Here is a 20,694-nt window from a genome sequence, read left to right on the forward strand (position 1 = left end):
TCTTCATACCTTAAGCCAAATTACTTGTATGACACACATACCAGTAAATGTACACACCTGATGGACTCCTAGCCGCAGATTACTTACTGTAGAACATTCTGCTGACATCAGACTGGGTCCAGAATTTATCAAGTAGTACGCCTGCATGCTGGTAGGTGGGGCCGTTTGCCTCCACACCGGATGTGACGTGCGCATTGCTTATATAGACGCCACCCCAGCGCGTTGACATCAATTCTTTCCTTTCTGCTCCAGTCAGTTCAGATCTGGAAGAGCTACGCGCAAGTGTTTTTTTTTAAACATTTTGTCAAAGGTTTTTTTTCTCCTGGTGTGCTTATGGATGTCACCAAAGACAGCAATATGTTTTAAATCCTGGGGTGTCTGTCACAGGCAGATGTATGTGTTTCGTGGGGCTTGGAGCAGGCCATGACTCCAAGGTCTGCTGTGCCATGAACCCAAAGGTGTTGAAAGAATGTTCCCTGAAGCTCATTGGAGCCCGACGTTGATGACCCCGCGACACACTCCATCTCGGTTGCACAGAAGCCCCCCGGATCACATGAAGTTCTGATCCTGACGATCGCCGTCGCAGACCAAATCACCGGGTAAGTCCCACATGCGCAAGTCAGAGCATTCTTCCACTTCTCTGCATTGTTCCATGCCACGGAACGAGGCGCAGGAACACCAACACCGATTGAAGCCTCGCTCTTCTGTGGAGCCTGTGCCTGGGACCACTCTGCACCTCTTACATTTTCCCAGAGCGACCCATATCCAATTCGAAGAGTTCTATGACTCCATGCACAGCATATTTTGATGGGCCGACCCCTATGGACCGCCTTCGGGCCCCATGATTTCGGGGGACCCCTACTGGATTCCACTGGCAGGCTCGCTTCGGATGCCAGTTGGGCCCCATAGATCCAGTGTTGGATCCGGCTCGACTCCACCCGTGAAACCGCAACCTTCCTCGGAGCCTGCTCCAGTGCGATAGTTCCCGGTACCGATGAGGCCTGGGGCTGCGCCAACCCCATCGGCAATTCCCAACTCAAATTCAGAGCCGGAGCGACATCGCTCAACATTGACTTCGGCCAGCATTATGCACTCCTAGTCAGAGCCAGGGTGTTTTACCTTTGATAGGCCTGAAGAGGTAGATATTTAGGAGAGTTTTGAGGACCCTTATTCATTCCATCATCCCCTAGATGACCAGAGGACAACTGGTATGAGGAACTGGCATATGCTCGTAGGTTAGGCACCTCACCGGACACTGGCTTGGTCTGTCCTCCTAACGTGGCCACGGAAGAGGGAGTTTCCTTTGCCATAAGGCTGTCTGAGGTCCAGGACCTTCAGTTGCCCTTGGTGGCTGGCAAGAAGAACGACTTGACGGATGTATTCCAATCGGGAGCTACCCTTTTCGAACATCTCCTTCCATTCATCGATGACCTCACTGATGTCCTGCTTGTGGGCTGGTCCAAGCCCTGCACAGGGGTTCCCGTGCATACCCACACTCCTGAGGACCTCAGTTCCCACCTCAGAATCCCACCCCAGAGAGCATGGTGGTCCAAGCCTCCATCTCCAGGATCTACCCCAGCGCATTCCCTACCTCTCCACCGGATAGGGAATCCAAAATTCTTGATACCTTTGGCAAGAGGATGTTCTCCTTCGCCAGCCTAGCACTGTGGTCTGTGAACACCGAATGACTTTTGAGCTGATACACACACTGTAGGATTCTATTGTGCAAGTGCTGACTTTGGTCTAGGAGGATGCTTAGCCCCATCAGACTAGTGAGATGTGGAAAGTTACCATCAGATGTGGGCTACACACAACCGACTCGCAGGGCAGAGAGATTGCATCGCCGGTGGCCCTTCCACGCCACGCCTGGTCGAGAACCTCTGGCTTTTCAGGAGATGTGTAATCTTCTCTCATGGACATGTTCTTTGATGGCTTTCACCTTTTTCGCGAAAAGATATACTCATAGCAGGAGAACCTTCAAGACTGCAGAGCTCAGGCCAGGTCTTTGGGCCTCTCCATTGCTGTCCGCCAACCTCAGTCTACCTTTTGCGTCTATGGTAGTGGTTAACAACACTGTCCTTTCCTGCCCAGCCACCAAGGTCCGGCTTCCCCGCGTTTTTGTGGCAGTGGTTTTGGTTTCCACAAACCACGTGGGTCACCAGCGAGAGGTCGGGCCAGTCCACTACCCCACTAGCAGCCACAGCCTCAAAACCCCTTTAGTTTGCCCTTATACTAGCTTGGGCGCCTAATAGGGGCAGAATTCTCCATCACCTGCCCCACTGGCAGAGGGGCCCTCCATCACCTTTCTGGAAACCCCACCCAATTCCAATCCTGCTGACGGAGGCCCATCTTTCTGGAAACTCCACCCAATGCCAATCCGGCTGACAATGAACCATCTCGCTTTGCTCCACCAGGAAGTGTTGGACCTTTTGGACAAAGGGACCGTCAAGAGTGTGTCTGCATCAGAAGTTGGATGTGGTTGCTATTCCCGCCTCTTTCTGGTGCCCAAAAAGGACAAAGCATCTGTTGCATTCTAGACCTGCGCCTTCTCAATATTTTCCTGAATCGGGAGAAGTTCAAGATGCTTGTCTTAGCTCCTGTCCTGTCTGCCCTGGATCTCAGAGACTGGATGGTAGTATTGGACTAGCAGAAAGCATATTGCCACATCCCCGTCCTGCTCTGTTTCCCTTTGGCCTTACCAGCGTCCCTTGGGTGCTCACCAAGGAGATGGCATTGGTTGCAGCACCAGTATTCCGCTACCTCAATGATTGCTGTTGAAGGACAGACCCGCCCCAGGCAGTGGTGTCTCACCTCGAGACTATGGCTGACCTCCTGCACTCGCTGGGGTTCGCAATAAATTTGCTAAAGTCACACCTGACTCCCTGTCAGAGGCTCTCTTTCATCTGAGCTGTTCTGAAGTTTCAGACCTATCCTCCCGAATGGCGATTCCAGTATAGTAAGGTTATGATTCCAATGTTTCAACCTCTATCCTGGATTTTGGTGAGACTGATTCAGAGGCTGTTGGGCCTCATGGCCTCCTGCATACTGTTAGTGACATGCCCCTTGGCATATGCAGGCTCCGCAGTGGGACCTGAAGTTCCAGTGGACACAGTATCAGGGCAATCTCTCTGACCTATTTCAGATCTTGGAGGGAACCTCAAAACACCCGCCGGGGTGGCTGACGAACCACAATTGGGTCAGTGGCAGACCCCTCTACCTTCCCTAAGCAGAGCTTACTGTAGTGACCGATGCGTTACTCCTGGGCTGGGGTGGCCATTTGGGAGAGGTAGAGTTCAGAGGTTTCTGGCTTCCGGCGGAGTCTGAGGAACATATCAACTTGTTAAAGCTTAGGACAATCCGGTTGGTCTTGAAAACCTTTCTTCCTTTCATCAAGTGAAGGCTAGTTCAGGTGTTCATGGACAACACCACCATCATGTGGTACTGCAACAAACAGGGTGGGGTGGGGTCATGGACCCTTTGCTAAGAGGCCTGTGTCTCCGGACATGGTTGGAATGACAAAGCATTTACCTGGTGGTTCAGCACCTGCCGAGTTCTCTGAAATCAGCCATTAATGCCTAGCATATCATGAATGGCGTCTCTACCCTGAAGTGGTGCAAGGTCTCTTTTCAAGATTGGAGAGAGCGTGGGTTAAATCTGTTTTCCGCTGCCTAGAAGGGCAATGTCAGCAGTTCTGCTCGTTGGAGTTTTCAAGGCGGCTCTCGCTCAGAGTATCTTTTCGTCTTGAGTGGCTTTCAGGCCTCCTGTACGCCTTTCCTTGAATACCACTTCTGTTCAAAAAGATCAGAAATGCCCGGGCCCAAGTCATTCTTGTGGCCCGGAATTTGGGACAGTGACTATGTTATCCTGAACTGCTGAGTCTGAGCATCGGTCCTCTAATCAGGCTGCACCTTTTGGAGGATTTTCTGCCGCAGCAACAGGGCAGGGTTTCCACCCTAACCTGCTTACCCTCTGTCTTCATGCATGGAAAATGAGTATCGACAGTTGACAGCTTTCTAATTTCTCCTCGAATTCTGTGATGTTATCCTGGCAGCCAGGCGTCCCTCCACCAAGACATTATACGCCTGCCGTTGAGACAAGTTTGTGACATGGTGTGCCTCCAGGAATACTGACCCTCTTTTGCACCCCACTCACAAGTTTTTTTGTTCTTTCTCTGACTGGCAGGGCTCTACTCTGGCACAGTTGAATGTTTTGTTAGCCATTTTAGCGTTGTTGTGGTTGCTGGACCCAACCTTCTATGTTTAACTCACCTGTTGTGACCAGTTTCCTTAAGGGACTTCAACAAATATTCACTCCAAGACCATTCCTGATGTCCAATGGGACCTCAACTTTCTCAGATGTGCTCCCTTTAAGCCACTTGAACAATTGCCCTATTTGCCAGCTCACCATCAAAATTCAAACAGCTTTCCTGGTGGTCAGGAGAGTCAGCGAACTGCTAGCGCTCTCTGTGCACCCTCCTTACACAACTTTCTTTCCAGACAAACTGGTTCTCAGGACGCATGCTTGCTTCCTTCCGAATTTTCTGACACCTTTTCGCTTAGCCGTGCCTGCCATCTTTGCTCCGCATCATCCATCTAAAGAAAAGGATACTTCACTGCCTGTACCCAAAAAGAAGGTTGTCATTCTACCTTGATCATACCAAAGAGTTCTGGGTGGACTATCAGCGGTTCGTTGTGTATGTTGGGGTGAAGAATGGGGAAGCTTGCAGAGACTAACCATCTCATGATGGCTAGTGCTCTGTTTTAAAATCTGCTACGCATGGACCAAAAAAGCAGCCCCCTAGGGCTTACGCACTCAGTCCACCAGAGGAAAGGCTGCAATCACTGCGTTAGCTCACAGAGTCCCTGTCCTGGACATCTGTCAAGCACTAAAATTGCAATCACTACACACGAACACCAATCGTTACTTTCGGGACATCCGGCGTGATGGGCAGATTACCATTTTTGTCTTGCAGGACTGCTTGGTCTAATTGGTTATTGCTTGGGTATCTATTCTAAGGTAAGGAATCTGCTGCTAGAAGTTTCTATAAGATGAACAAGTTATTTACCTTTGGCAACGCCTTATCTGGTAGAGATTCTATCTAGCTTCAGATTCCTCCTCCCTGCTCTGCAAACTGATTTTTGTATAGGATTACCCTTTTGAGGTGCTTGGCACTGCACACAGTGCCGTCAGCATTCTTTGTAGCTCCGTGCTTCTAACATGGAAAGTATTGAAAAGTAACTGATGACAGCGTGCTGGGATGGCGCTTATATAGGCACTGTGCACGTCACAGCCGACGCAGAGCTGAAGGACCCCACTTACCGTGCACAGGGAAACTGATCAAAAATGTCCAGATCTAGTCTGAAGTCTCGGAAAAACTCTAAGGTAAGGACTCAGCGGCTCCTTTAGCACTGAAAGTTTTTGTTGGAAAGACTTGACAAGTCGTGCTGTCTTTTGGCACCATGTATGCATGTAATTTGGAGTCCTGTTGAGAATGTACCTTAATGTTTAACTCTTCTCTCTAGATCTCCTCTTCCAGGCCTCCTTTTTAGGTTGAAGCCTAGAGCTGCTCACATGCGCAGTCTTGCTGGCGAGATTTAGTGATTTAAAGGGAGAATCACTAGTGGACTTTAAGCCCCGCCCCTCTTTCCCATTGGCCGGTGTCACTGTTTATGCTAAACGGTGGCCAGCCATTGGGAAAGACCATCCTCTGACTTACAGTTGGAGCCACTTGGACAGGCTCACTTGACTTACTCCCGTCACAAAAGGATCCTTATCTTTATGGGGCCAAGTGTTTCAAAACACATAGTCCCATAAAGACAAGCTCCGGCGAGCCCATCCAAGTGGGCCGTCTCAAAAACAGAAAAGTGTAGTCATGGCGAGCGCATTTTTTCCCTTTACTTTGGGTATAATCACGGCACCCGCGCTTTAACTTTAAACATTAAAAGTAAAGCACGGGTGCCGCGATTATACCAAAAGTAAAACAATAGATGTTTTTTACTATTTGTTTACTTTTGGTATAATCGCGGCACCCGCGCTTTACTTATAACTTTAAAAGTAAAGCGAGGTGTCGCGATTATACCAAAAGTAAAGAAATAGAAAAAACACCTATTTCTTTACTTTTGGTATAATCGCGGCACCCGCGCTTTACTTTTAATGTTATAAGTAAAGCGCGGGTGCCGCGGCTGCCTGGCGAGCACTTGTTATGCTCTAGCACCCCGGGACTCCTACTTGTAACTGGTACGGTATAAATTGATTCTCCGACTCCTCTGTGATCTTGGCCGAATAGCCAGAAAGAGCCGAAGTCGATGACCCTCTGGAGACGGGGTCAAGCAGTAAATAAAGGCATGAAGCTCATCTTTCATACAGTTCTCGTTGAGTTTCTTGTTCCACTTTCAGGAGGATGTAGATAGGAGTGCAGGAGGTGCAGTGGTACCTGGACGCATGAGTGAGGGGGTAATTCCCTTTAATTGCGACTGCCGTTACACCTTAACCTTGCGTACATTAGAGCTAACTGCATCATTGCTACGCGGGCAGCTGATCACTGCAAACACCAGTGCAATGCATAAAGTCTTGCATTTGTAATATGACAAAAACTGCAAATTTTAAAATGCAAAGAGCTGTGAGGCGAGCTAAGAAGCAACAGCACAACATCTCGCAATAGTCTTGGAAAAGAGAGGTGGGTGGCTTTGACTAATGGGTCACGTCAGCGACCCTCTTAGGTGGAGAGGGAGCAAGAGTTGAAGCTATTTTGTTCATTAGTGGAACAGCTTACGTGAATTCAGAAACACTGCTCCAGGAATGCGACAGAGGCAAAACAAAATCCTGAATTTATTCGTACACTGGAGCAACAGCGCTCAGAAAGCAGGGTGAAGCCAGATACTGTGAACTGCATTCTCACAGCGAATAGTCTTTTCAACATCTGTCCCAGCACCGAAGAAGCGGTTGGTAGTTGGAAAAGATTTATCAAAAAACAAATTCCAGGAGTAAACAGGACTCCCGCAAATTCAGGAGCAAGTTACCCTTATGTTGGAAATAATGCATATTGTAATCATAGCGCTTACTGCCGTTGATGAGGCATCGAATCTCTTTTTTTTCGACGAGTAACACGCTACTCCTGAGCCCAGATCTGTCTTGTTAAGTATCAGTAGGTTTGTAACCGGGCCCATGCGGAGAAAGGCATGGCAAAAGTGCCTCGGGGCACGGGGGTCACGGAGGCCGGGCAGAATGCCCAGGAGCTACTGGCCTGGGGATATTTTTATGTCAAACTCAGACTGCAATGTTGCAGTGTCGGTCACAACAAGTCCGGTAATAGGGCATATTTGGCACATGTCAGGCGTTCGCCAGGATGGATTCTCTGTGGTTTATTGTAAAGGATTAGATTATCAAGGAAAATGACTTTTCACCTGTTGTGCTCCAATAGAGACGTTTTAAAGCTGACACCCCTTAGTAATACATTCCTGTCATCTGTGTGTTTGGCTCTTTAGCCCTACAACCATATCTGTCGCAGGCCTTCTCGATTAGAGTTGACTTCCCAGACCAGAAGACTGGTCTGCGCCGTTATTCATACCCTATGCGTGTGAACATATCTATTCATAAAACTGCCAGGGGTAGCACAGCATCATACAGCTCTTCACCCCCGAAGGCATGATAACGTTAACCCTATACAGTGCTTAACTTGTAAAATAATAAGTGCCAGGGCCCGACGAGGAGGCCACTGCAGCGTGCACCACCCACTACCCCGTCATCGCTGCCAATGAAGGTACCAACTATTAACCATCTCTCTCGACTGCAAGTTCGACAGCTCAGATTATCCAGGTCCCCAAAGCCAAAGAAATGGCCTGGGTGGCAGGTATTAGTGATTTTTAATGAGTATTTCATTCATAAACAACCGTTGTTCACTCTCTAATACACACTCTCTACTACACACTCACTACTAACTCGCTACTACTCACTCTCTACTACCCACTTTACTACTCTCTTCTACTCGCTCTCTACTACACACTCTACTACTCTACTACTCCCACTCTACTACGCACTCTCTACTACGCACTCTCTACTATTCTCTACTACTCCCTCTATACTACACACTCACTACTCTCTACTACACACTCTACTACTCTCTACTGCACACTCTACTACTCTCTACTACACACTCTACTACTCTCTACTACACACTCTACTACTCACTCTCCTACACTACTATTCTCTACTACTCACTCTATACTACACATTCACTACTCTTTACTTCACTCTCTACTACTCTCTCTCTACTACTCTCTACTACACTCTACTACACACTCTACTACATACTTTTTACTACATACTCTTTACTACTCACTCTCTACTACTCTCTCTACTCTCTATTCCCTACCTCTCTCTACCTCTTTTTACCTCTCTCTACACGCACACATATGCATATATATATATATATATATATATATATATATATATATATATATATATATATATATGTGTATGTGTGTGTATATATATATACATGCATATATAAACATATATATACATCTGCATATTTCTATAAATACATGTATACATATACATATATGCATATAAAAGCATGTTATGTACATGAAAGTTTGAAAAACACTAATAAAAGCAAAGCTAAAAAATCACCTAATTACAAACAGAATTGCTTTAACTTAGCCCGTTCCGTGCTGAGCACCACCTGATGGTTGCTGCCGTCAGCTGACGGAGCCCCACCCACTCAATAGAAAGCCCGCACCGCGGAGGAAAAACCGCCGCAGTTAAGGCGTTAAACGAGGGCGAGACCTATTGCATTTTCAATGCTTGTTAGCTTACTGCAGGTACTGTTACAGTTTTTGTGGAAACACTTCACTGCTCCTGTGGCTATGTTTGCTCTATGTTGTTGTTTTGTTTGTTTTCCAAAATGTGTTTTTCTCCTTGCTAGAGGATTGTGCTTTAATCCCAAGAAAATGTTAAAGATCTTAGGCGAAATTATCCCACATGTCAGAAATCACTCACCAACTCAGGGAAGGTCTTAGCTGCTGTTGAATGTGAAGTGGCAGAAACCTGGTGGATAAAAAAAAAGACAGCAACTAATCTATTCTGAAATTCGGCAGATAAAAACCAGTAGATGAAAACAGCGTTACAGAACAGAAACTCTAAGAAGGACTATCTCACACATTCTGTCAAAAGTTCATAAACATTTTGCAATAAAAATGTGACCCACACTTAATCATTCTCTCGTGCATGTGCCTCCAAAATTGGTAGAGCTGGAGTTAGAACAAGTGTACAGAGACATGAAATATTCAGGAAGTGTATTTGATTGGAAATAGTTGAATTATTTGTAGGGCATTATGTAAAGCAAAGTCTGTTTTTGCTAAATATTTTTGCTGTCTGTTTTCACCGGGAACCAGACATCTAAACTGTGTTGTCTTCTAGGAGTAGTGATGTCTAAAGCACATTAATTGCATTGACTCAGGTTTACACATTTACAATGGGGTTACCGTGCTAAGAAAGACACTACTGTACAATGTATACATTCTTTTAATACTGCTCACCCCTAGTTACTTCAGACTACACACTCACTACTCTCTACTACACACTCTACTACTCACTCTCCTACACTGCTATTCTCTACTACTCACTCTATACTACACATTCACTACTCTCTACTTCAGTCTCTACTACTCCCTCTCTACTACTCCATCTCTACTACACTCTACTACACACTCTACTACACACTCTGCTACACACTTTTTACTACATATTCTTTACTACTCACTCTCTAGTACTCTCTCTACTCTCTGTTCCCTACCTCTCTCTACCTCTTTTTACCTCTCTCTACACGCACACATATGCATATATATATATATGTATATGCATATGCATTTATACATGTGTATGTGTGTGTATATATATATATATATACATGTATATATAAACATATATATACATCTGCATATCTCTATAAATACATGCATACATATACATATATGCATACATAAGCATGTTATGTACAATGAAGTTTGAAAAACACTAATAAAAGATCTTAGGCGAAATTATCCCACATGTCAGAAATCACTCACCAACTCAGGGAAGGTCTTAGCTGCTGTTGAATGTGAAGTGGCAGAAACCTGGTGGATAAAAAAAAGACAGGAACTAATCTTATCTGAAATTCGGCAGATAAAACCAGTAGATGAAAACAGCGTTACAGAACAGAAACTCTAAGAAAGACTATCTCACAAATTCTGTCAAAAGTTCATAAACATTTTGCAATAAATATGTGACCCACACTTAATCATTCTGTCGTGCAGGTGCCTCCAAAATTGGTAGAGCGGGAGTTAGAACAAGTGTACAGAGACATGAAATATTCAGGAAGTGTATTTGATTGGAAATAGTTGAATTATTTGTAGGGCATTATGTAAAGCAAAGTCTGTTTTTGCTAAATATTTTTGCTGTCTGTTTGCACCGGGAACCAGAAATCTAAACTGTGTTGCCTTCTAGGGGTAGTGATGTGTAAAGCACATTAATTGCATTGACTCAAGTTTACACATTTACAATGGGGTTACCGTGCTAAGAAAGACACTACTGTACAATGTATACATTCTTTAAATACTGCTCACCCCTAGTTACTTCAGACTCGAAATTGATGGGAGATCATGATTCAACCTTGTACATGTATGATGGATACCAAATGTCGGAGCAATGTGCTACAAACAAGTAACTATTTCACCCCTTTTTTACTGTGTTATCCACAAGCCTGGTAATTTTTGATTTGACAAGCAATTTTTGCACTGGTAGTACCCAAAAGTGTTAAATGTATTTTTACATTTTTTTATTATGCACAAGCTTCACCACAAATGCACCAGCAGTGGTTGCTGTTGAATGAGACGAAGAGTACTCCTTTTGCTACTGTGCTTACCTATAGTGGGGTCTTTGTTGTACTCAAAATCCCCTCAACATTGCTGATTTGATTTCTCCCTCTCCTGCATCTCATGAAAAGAGTTTAGTTTAGGGAGGAACAGAAGAAGCTACATGTGTTTTATTGTAAAGGTATGAAAGTAACACTGACAAGTTTGAGCTGATGCTGGTAATCTGTTTCTAATGTTTTTATATTTCTTTTCTCGCATCTATACCGTGATATTTTACATTTCTCCTTAACATTTCTTCTCTTTCTTTGCTGCTCTTACCTTTCATCTTTTACATCTTTTCATTGATAGCCAGTATTCATCATTATTGAAGTTTTCTTCCTGATTTCTCTCCCATCGTCTCACTAACTTTCACCTCTGTTACTCCCTTGCTTTCTCATACTCCCTCTTTACACCTTGGTCAGGTTTTCCTCTTTCTTTCATTCTAGACATCACACTTTCTGTCCTATCTTTGGTTTGCTTTACCTTCTTTTCCTGTTTCAGCTCTTCTAATTTTTCTCTCCCCTCTTTCTCTTATCAGTATCCCTTGTATACCTTCTCTCCTTTCTCTTTTCTCTCTTCCTCTATTCTTTATCCCTAAAACTACTTGCTATGGAAATAATGTCCATTATCTCTTCTTCATTTTGTTTTCTCTGATCTTTGTCTCCAATGCTAGGTGTGGGATGTATCTACAGAGAACTGTGTACCGCTGCAGCGAGTTGGAGGGGGTGGAGTCACATTCCTGTCTTGGTCACCCAAGGGTAGTAAAGTGCTGGCAGCCACACCCACAGGTGTTTTCAGGTGAGACCTCCCACTAGCCAAAAGGTAAACATCAAATAGCAACTGTAGCATGCACTGGCTGAGTTTCAATGAATGTGAGTACAACATATTAAATCACTCCTTTCAAACGTACAACAAAGCAGAGAAGAGTATAATACATTTCTGATATATTTGCAATCTGTTGTCCATTGAGGGTATACATGTATCCCTAGAGTCTGTAAACAATTACCATGATGAGTCTCTCTGCCATTGACCTCTCAACATACTTTGAGTGTTGTCCCATCAGCCACTCTTGACCATAGAGATTCATCATCAAAGTTGCACTTCTTATTGGTGTGTTAAGGCCTAGTCATAGGATGCTGGTCACCCAATTTTAAAAGGAGTACCATGTTAGGTGCACTACTGTCACCCCGCATGTAGAGTACCCACCAAAAGGCTCGATACACAAGTGACCTGAATAGAAAACCACACTGGCAGAGTATGAATTAGCTCATGAGAAACCGGATGACACGTGATTACAGCACCAGTGACTTTAAACCCTTAAGCCTGCTCTTGAAAACAGCTAAACAGTTACACATACAGTTGGAGAACAATAATGTTCTTCACACACACCAATACGGTTTGTATATGGTGCATGACATGGACGTTACTTAGTAAGATGTGGTTGATAATATCTGTCTTGTTGTAGACCAAGGACATTTTGTCATGCAGAGTTTGTCAGTTTTACCATCCACTTTTGATGAAACAGATCATCAAAACCTCTTTGAAAGATCTATTGCAGTTCTAAATGTAGAGGGTACTCCATTAATCAGTTTCTGGGTCTATCTTTCTGGCCAGAATTCTGTGGTTAGGGTGGATCATTTTTCATTGTATCACATTTCTCTCAGTTGTCATGTGGCACATGGACTTTCTTCTTTACCTGGCTTAATGTGTTCTCCTTGCTGTGCACTATTCAACAACAGTGATTCCTGTCTCAAAATTATGTTGAGAAAATTATAATGGAACTTAAGGGCTCCCCCAGTCACTGTGACATCCTTCAAAGCTCTTTAAATGAGGTGTTTGAGGCTGTAGATCATATGCTTTAGCATAGATCGTCATCTGGTGTTGGGTCCGGATGTTTGCCCTTTGTTTTTGTTTGAAGAAGTCTTTGCAGTCACCAGATAGGTGACTCCTCCTTTCGGTGATAGTGCGCATGGGCATCGACTCCAACCCCAGATTGTTTTTTTCCGCCATCAGGTTTGGATGTGTATTGCTGTGCTCCGGTTTGACATGGGGATGGGAATGGGAATGACGATTATCATACCCCACAAGATCGGGACATACCTGTCACGCTTGTCAGTAGCACAAGATATATAGAACACCACTAACCTTTTCCTGGTGGCCGGCAGGGTCGATGGTAACTGATATATTCCCCTACTCCCCTGAACGCCACCCCCAACAGAGGGAGAAAACCCTGCTGCGAGAGGTCGTGCCCTGGGGAAAAGGGAAAAGGGATAAAATAACAATGATCTGGTCTAAGTGTTCTGGAAGGTGCCCTTCGGGATACCACCACAGAAGTCCGGTCAGTTGCTCTCCTATGAAGTTACATATATGAACATTCCTTTGAAGCAGCTGGCAAGTCTCATAGGAACCAAGGCAACATATCTCTTATACAGCTGTTGATGTCACAGCATGAAACAAGTAAATCCCAGTCTCGCTTCATGAAAATTGTACACAACGCAATAGTGTTTATAGGGAGAGTTTACCCCTGCAATCCCAGTCTTTGGTAGTGCGGAGTACAACAGAAACAAAAATTGAAAAACAAGCATCCAGCTTAATAGAACAAAGCAGGCAACTGGTCCGTGTTGAAATATAGCAGGGAATTTGCAAAGGAACTCACAAATGATAAGTACCCTCTGGTATCTAATAGCGGATAATGAAACCTCTGTGCTAGTACCGGGAAAATAATGAAAGGGGCTGATAACACTCAGCAAACAGTGCTTCTCAAATGTGTCACGGGAAACGGAAACCAGACGCTCCAGTGCGTCTTAAATGAAGCTTCCGAATAATAAAAGGACCCAGAGGCGCGGCATTGAGAACAAGAGAAAGTTACGAATTCGAAGGAAGCGCACCACCCTCCTTCCGTCAATACCTGCACCTTCTACGAAGTATCCACATAGACCAGGTTCGTGGCTGATGTCCCACAGAGCTTCTCCTCAGGAAGAAAGATTAGGAAAACGCGGCAATGCTTCAGGCTGAAGTCCGGCGGGAAGCACCATCCACCATTATCCTCGGGAACAGATTGTCAAGCACCATCCTCGTGAGGATGAGGTGCTTAAATATGGGCTGTCCATTTCCTCGTATAGACGCGCCCCACTGCCTGCTGGGAAACGTAGTGCCCTAAGCTCTTTCCTGCTCTGCGGCCGGAAGGGTGAATGTGAATATGGCGTGGATGAGCCTGTCTAGTTCTCTCTTTGTGGGCAATCACTACAATACCACATGACACTGATCTCTGGGGTGATTATATTAAGGATACAGATCAACCTAATGACCCTGACCTGTATCCCTCCAGACCTTCCCCACTTGATGACAACATTGGCTTTGAACAACTTATCAACAGGGCTGCCCAATATCACGGGGTGGATCTACATTCAGGCCCTCTAGAAGAGGATTTCCTTGTAAAAACATTCACACACTCACAAAGGTCTAGAACACTTTACCCATGTTGAAGGGCATGATAAAACACACCGACGAGGTCTTCAAAGACCCAGTTAGAACCAGGATACTGACACCTAGGGTGGATAAAAAATACAAGCCCGCTCCTACAGACCCTGTATACATAAAAGGTCAGTTACCTTTAGACTCTCTTGTTGTATCTAACGTCCGCAAGAGAGCTAACTCTCAAATTACAGGCGACGCCCCTCCTCCTGATAAGGAGTCTAAACTTATTGATGCCTCTGGTGAGGTTCCGTGACGATTGTAAGTGGTGTTTTCGACTCGCACGAATATGGTCGAGTCTGGTATCTACGAACCGCAAATGACGAGTTTAGTGGGTGTGCGCAGTTTCGCTGTGCTAACCTAAACCGTTCGTCTGTTTCGTGGGTTTATACATCTGTACCCACGGGTTCCATCTTAGATATGGCATCCATTTTGTCTCTTGCCCTCAAGTAGCCAGCGAACGGACGCTGTCCGCTTCGCGACCCTGGGATTCCCAAGACTCTTGCGGAAGACACATTCCCTTTGAAAGTGTCTTTATGATGAGGGGGATGATACTGTAAGGCAGATGGCCCCGCTCGAGGCTCATCTTGCCATGCCAGTCTATTGTCTCAGCCGTGCATCTCATTAGGCACGTCTCTTTGATGCCTGTAGCTCGTGTTTCCCGATACCACCCCTTTTAAACCCTTTCCGATCTCCCCACTGTTTCTGCCTTCCTCTGCACCTGTCCTTGTTCCTTTTTCGATCTGTTTACTGCCGATTGGAATGTACTAATGGTGGGAAGATGGGTTTTTACAGTTGGGAACCACGAATGTTTCTGTACTTATGTTCCGGACCTTGAATGCATCAAAGCGACCCCTCTCGGGGATAATTATGGGAACCAAGTTGTAAACCTTTGTGTACCATGTTAACCTATGAGAGAAATGTGTATAAAAAGGAGCGATCCACAGTAGCAAATTGAAGCAGATCCCGCGAACATACCTGTTGTGTACTTCTCGTGACTTCTGTGTTCCCTGCAGTAAAAAAACCTCGAATCTTTGATGCCGAAGGAAGTGTCCCGTGTCTCTGTCATTTGTACGCCGGAACAGGTTACCCACGAAGGTTTCAGGTGTTGTCCCCTGGCACCGCTGGGTCTTAAATAACCCAGTCCTTCACTGGCAAGAGAGTAGCTTCGCAGGCCGCTAATTATTGGCGTATTGCCAATGCTCAGACTCTGTTAGCACACTACGACAGGGCCCACTATGATGAGTTAGAAATACTCCTTGCAACATTTGCCAGAGGGAGTATAAAACTAAAGCTAACAACCTCGTTCAGGAAGGGAAGCTCATCACCAACACTTCCATAAAATGCACCCTAGATGCAGCGGACACAGCGTCTCGTGCAATCAACACTAGCCTACTGTTGCGGAAACACGCTTGGCTTCGAATCTCTAGATTCAAGCAGGAGGTATAATCATCCATACTTAATCAGCCCTTTGATAAAGAGCATCTTTTCGGGACAACAGTAGATACTTCATTAGAAAAAATGAAGCAAGACACTGAAACTGCAAAATCCATGGGAGCCCTCCATTACCTTCTAGCAGGGGTTCTTATTGTCGCTCCTTTTACAGGGGTACAAAAGGGGGTGGTGATGGACGGAGCATCTGAATCAATCAAACACTCACACCCAGTCAAGCGATCTGGGTCCATTACCACCCCCTTTTGTACCGCTTTTGGCCGCCATAAGTGTGGCAGGGTATGCTCAGACGTGAGTCCCTTGCTCACTTTGCCACTGGATTCAAGCAAGCCGGGCTGAAGACGGCTGGAATGCAAGATACCGGTCCTCGGAAGCTTGTTTCCGGTCCAGGGAAGGCATGGCTTGGCAGTTCGGGCTGGACTGTTCCCATGAGGCACAGGGTCAGACTGATTTGCATATAGCCATGTCTGAACTGGGGTGGCAGAGTGGGCTAAAGAACGGTGATGGATTAAACCCAGATCTTTTGACTGGGTGTGAGTGTTTGATTGGTTCAGATGCTCCGTCCATTACCACCCCCTTTTGTACCCCTTTTACAGGGGTGGCTCAAAAAACACTGTTGTCAAAAAATCCCTCCTCCTCTTACAAGGGAAACAACCAACCTAACTCCTCCAGAGGCTATTTTCAAGGGGTTACAGAGGAATTAATAACAAGAGAAGAGGCAGAGGTAACTCCACCCGTACTTCAGTGACTTCCCTCCACTACCCCCGATCATTCCACTCCTGTCGGGGGACGTCTCTCACAGTTCCTACCTGTCTGGGAGTCAATCACTTCAGACAAGTGGGTAATACAAATTATCCAACATGGTTATTGCCTGGAACTTACCATCACTCCACCAACAATGCTTCTGAGACAGCGTGCAATGAACACCTCACCCTGTTAAAACAAGAGATCCTCTCTCTCTTAGACAAACATGCAATAGAACCGGTCCCATTATGTCATCAAGGGAAGGGGGTATACTACCTATACTTACTTTTTCCAAAAAAAGACGGCTCCCTCAGGCCCATACTGGACCTCAGACACCCAGGGCTGGACTGGGAACTAAAACCGGCCCTGGCAGAGTGCTCGCCCCCCCTTTCCGGGGGGTTGTGGGTGCCGCCAAGCTCTTTGCAAGGGCCGATGCTGCAAAAACAGCCCTGTAACATAAACGTCCCCCAGGGGCCCCAAACCGGCCCACCACCCATGCGATTTACCGGGGGATTGCCCAGTGCCCGCTACGGCCAGTCCGGCCCTGCAGACAACTAAACCTCTATATTCCATCGGACCACTTCCACATGATCACCTTTCAACAGGTGCTCCATTGCTTCAGCAAGGCGACTTTCTTTCCACTCTAGATTTAAAGGATGCCTACTTCCATATTCCCATTCACCCAGCTCACAGGAAATATCTCAGGTTCGTGGTGGGCGGACAACATTACCAATTTAAAGTCCTCCCATTCGGGGTAACTACAGCACCAAGAGTCTTCGCCAAGTGTCTAGCAGTAGTTGCATCTCATTTAAGAAGACAACACATTCATGTCTTCCCTTACTTATTTGACTGTCTACTAAAAGCCAAGTCGCAACACCGCTGCATACACCACACTTACGACTTGGGATGCACTGTCAACCTCACCAAGTCTCATCTTTAACTCTCCAACACACAAGCGCACCTAGGAGCCACAATAGACACTAGCGTACCCCAACCCAGTCAGAATACGCAACATGCTAACCCTATTATCACAATTTCAACCGCAGCACTCACTACCAGCCCGAGTGTTTATGCAGTTGATCGGAATGATGTCTTGCATTCTAATTGTTCCTTATGCAAGACTCCAACTGCGTCCCCTACAGGAATGCTTAGCAAGTCAGTTAACCGATCCGGTGTTGGTGAACGGCTGCACTCATCACTCTCTGCAGTGGTGGTATACACAAAACCTTTCCAAAGGACGGCTATTCATCGACCCGGTTCCACAGAAAGTGCTCACAGCAGACGCATCCTTCACTGGTTGGGGAGCTCATCTTCAAAAACATACCATTCAGGGCACGTGGACTCTACAACAAAACCACATAAACCATCTTGAGCTGCTAGCAATTTTTCTAATTCATCGCGAATAACACAGGACTACGACTGAGCGAGGAGGAGATGGACGCCTAACCAGAGATTTGAATACGAGGCGCATAAAAATGTACTGACGGATTTGCATCCGGAACCTGCGGATCATTCGCACGGGAATCTTTGCGTGTATACTGTGACACGACAAGACCTGCCACTACTCATCACACCCCCGAGTCCCTTCATAGCCTTTGACAGACTAAATCTGTTTGGTCCTGAAGAGAATCCTTAGAATTGCCTAGGATTCGAAACGCGTCGACCAAAGTGGTAGTTGACGATTGGTGCCACGTTTGTGGCTTTTGAATTATTTTTGCCTGACAATTACAAAGTAAAAAATTGTCTTTCAAACGTTACTTTTTCTGATGTTTTGATCTTATCGATCTCACTATACCACCCTTTAGATTGTAAATAGGATTTGATTTCCACCTTGAATTGTAACCCAGTGACTCTAATTATTTGAGAAAGTCATACCACCAACTATCACCACCCCCTTAGCTATTGATTTGTGATCATTGTTTGTCTCGTGTATATGTGCCTTGTCTATCATTGTGTTTAATGTTGTACAAACCAGTTTTTTCATATATGTCCCCTGTTTATAAATTTGTTTCACTCCTCTGTATTTCCCAATAATGTATATGTTTTATAGTTGAAAATAAAAATAATAATAAAACAAAAAATAAAACGAAAACAATTCAAATCAGTATAATAAAATAAAAAACAAAAATAAAAGATTTATAGATTTCTACTCTAAACCTTGACTGAAAGAGTGGTCATTTGGAAACGAGCAATTGGTAGTTCGTTTTTTCATGGAGTCTTGAACTGCTGCACAGTACTGGCAATCTGTTTTGTTTCACATCAGCAATTTTTCTAGCATTGAAAGCTTTTCATATACATCTAGTAGGCAAAGCTGTCCTAGTTCGTACAGACAACGTAACAGCAATGTACTACTTACAAAAACAGGGGTGACACTCTCTCTACAGCTTTCACACCTAGCTCAAAGCATATGGAGATGGGCCATACCTCAAAAAATATATCTCCTTGCAGAACATCTCCCAGGAGTAAACAATGAAAGTGCAGATCTGTTCAGTCGTCAAAGACAACAGATCCACGAATGGGAACTACACCATCAAGTTCTTCTCCCATTTTTTCAAATGTGGGGCTGCCCAGATGTAGATCTGTTTGCCACACACCTCAATGCAAAAAGCCCTAACTTCGCTTCCAGGTAAATGTAAATGTAAATGTGCTGGACTTGTAAAGCGCACAGCTGCCCGTAAGCGTCCCGGCGCTTGCTTAGGGAACCCGTCCTGGTATTCCCCTGTGAGAAACCACAGCCGGTCGTCCACAAGGTGAAAGCCAGGCATCCCGCCGCGAGGGGCCGTAGTGGAGATTAAGCAAGCTATTGCCCAGAGTCGCAGAGTGTGACCCCGTGAGTTGAGTAGGCACCAGAGCGAGAATTGTCGAGTCCGTGGAATTTTGAGCCCGAGACCCGCCGAGGGGGGGAATCGAACCCTGGTCCACGGTCGATCTCAGCTTCCGGGTCTGCCAGGTATCCATACCCATTGTCCAAAGGCAATGCGCTACGGATCAATTGGTCAGGGAAATTTGCTTACGCTTTTCCACCTCTCCCGCTAATTCCATCACTGGTTCGGAAGCTCAAGCCACATTCTCTCACAATGATCCTAGTTGTTCCCACATGGGCTCGACAACCCTGGTTCACAACCCTGTTGGAACTATCAGTAGTTCCTCATCAAAAACTACACCTCTTCCCCAAGCTGCTCACTCCGAACGATGGAGAGATAAGGCAACCAGATCCCAGCGATACCAGCGATCCGGCACCTGAAATCATAGACTTTGGCTACCTTAATCTCCCGCCAGACTGCATGAACGTCATTAAAGAGGCTGAAAACCCTACCACAAAAGGATGCTATGCAGCAAAATGGAAACGATTTGTACATTATTGTAATAACAATCAAATCAATCCGCTTGATGCTTGAATTCAAAACATCATTTTTTATCTGTTACACCTACAGCGGGCTAACTTAGCATATACATCAATAAGACTGCATCTTGCTGCAATAGCGGCTTTCCAACAAAACAGACAACACTTGTTTCGTGTACCCACTATCAAAGCCCAAAGCCTTTATGGAAGAACTCAAGAAAATCATTCCTCCTAGACTTCCACTTTCTCTTATGTAGAATCCTAATCTAGTCCTTACAAGACTCATGGGCCCACCATTTGAGCCGTTGCACAAATGTGAACTACAATTACCGACATGGAAGGTAGCCTTCTTCATAGCCATCACATCTCTTAAGAGAGTTGATGAGCTCCAGGCACTAACCATACAAGAACCAGTTTTACAAATTCACCAAAATAAAGTGATTCTTGGGACTAACCCCACATTTTTACCCAAAGTCGTTTCTACCTTTCCTCTCAACCAGTCAGTTTTACCAGTGTTTATCCCCCAACCAGACTCCGTGGCAGAACGTGCTCTTCACACATTAGATGTTAAGAGAGCTTTACTTTATTACATTGAAAGAACTAAATCTTTTAGGAAAACCAAACTACTCTTTGCTGCTTTTTCACCACCGCATAAAGGCAATCCCATATCAAAAGCAGGTATTGCACAGTGGATAGTTACGTGCATTCAAATACTCACCTGCAGCTTGGGGGCAAACTCTGTCCAGTCACCAGCCGCCGCCGAACTTGCTCCTGTCTTCCTCCCTCCCG

At 45.4% G+C, this 20,694-nt stretch overlaps 1 protein-coding gene across 1 annotated transcript in view; it reads left to right on the forward strand.

Annotated features, from left to right (window-relative positions):
• AAAS (aladin WD repeat nucleoporin) overlaps positions 1 to 20,694 on the forward strand; it is a 414,919-nt gene that overhangs the window by 118,345 nt on the left and 275,880 nt on the right. Inside the window, exon 10 of the mRNA XM_086936522.1 lies at positions 11,566 to 11,690. Within this exon, the coding sequence (XP_086792648.1) occupies positions 11,566 to 11,690 (125 nt within the window). The remainder of the gene's footprint in view (positions 1 to 11,565; positions 11,691 to 20,694) is intronic.

Source organism: Lissotriton vulgaris, chromosome 1_1 (assembly GCF_964263255.1).
Source record: "Lissotriton vulgaris chromosome 1_1, aLisVul1.2, whole genome shotgun sequence".
NCBI lineage: Eukaryota > Metazoa > Chordata > Amphibia > Caudata > Salamandridae > Lissotriton > Lissotriton vulgaris.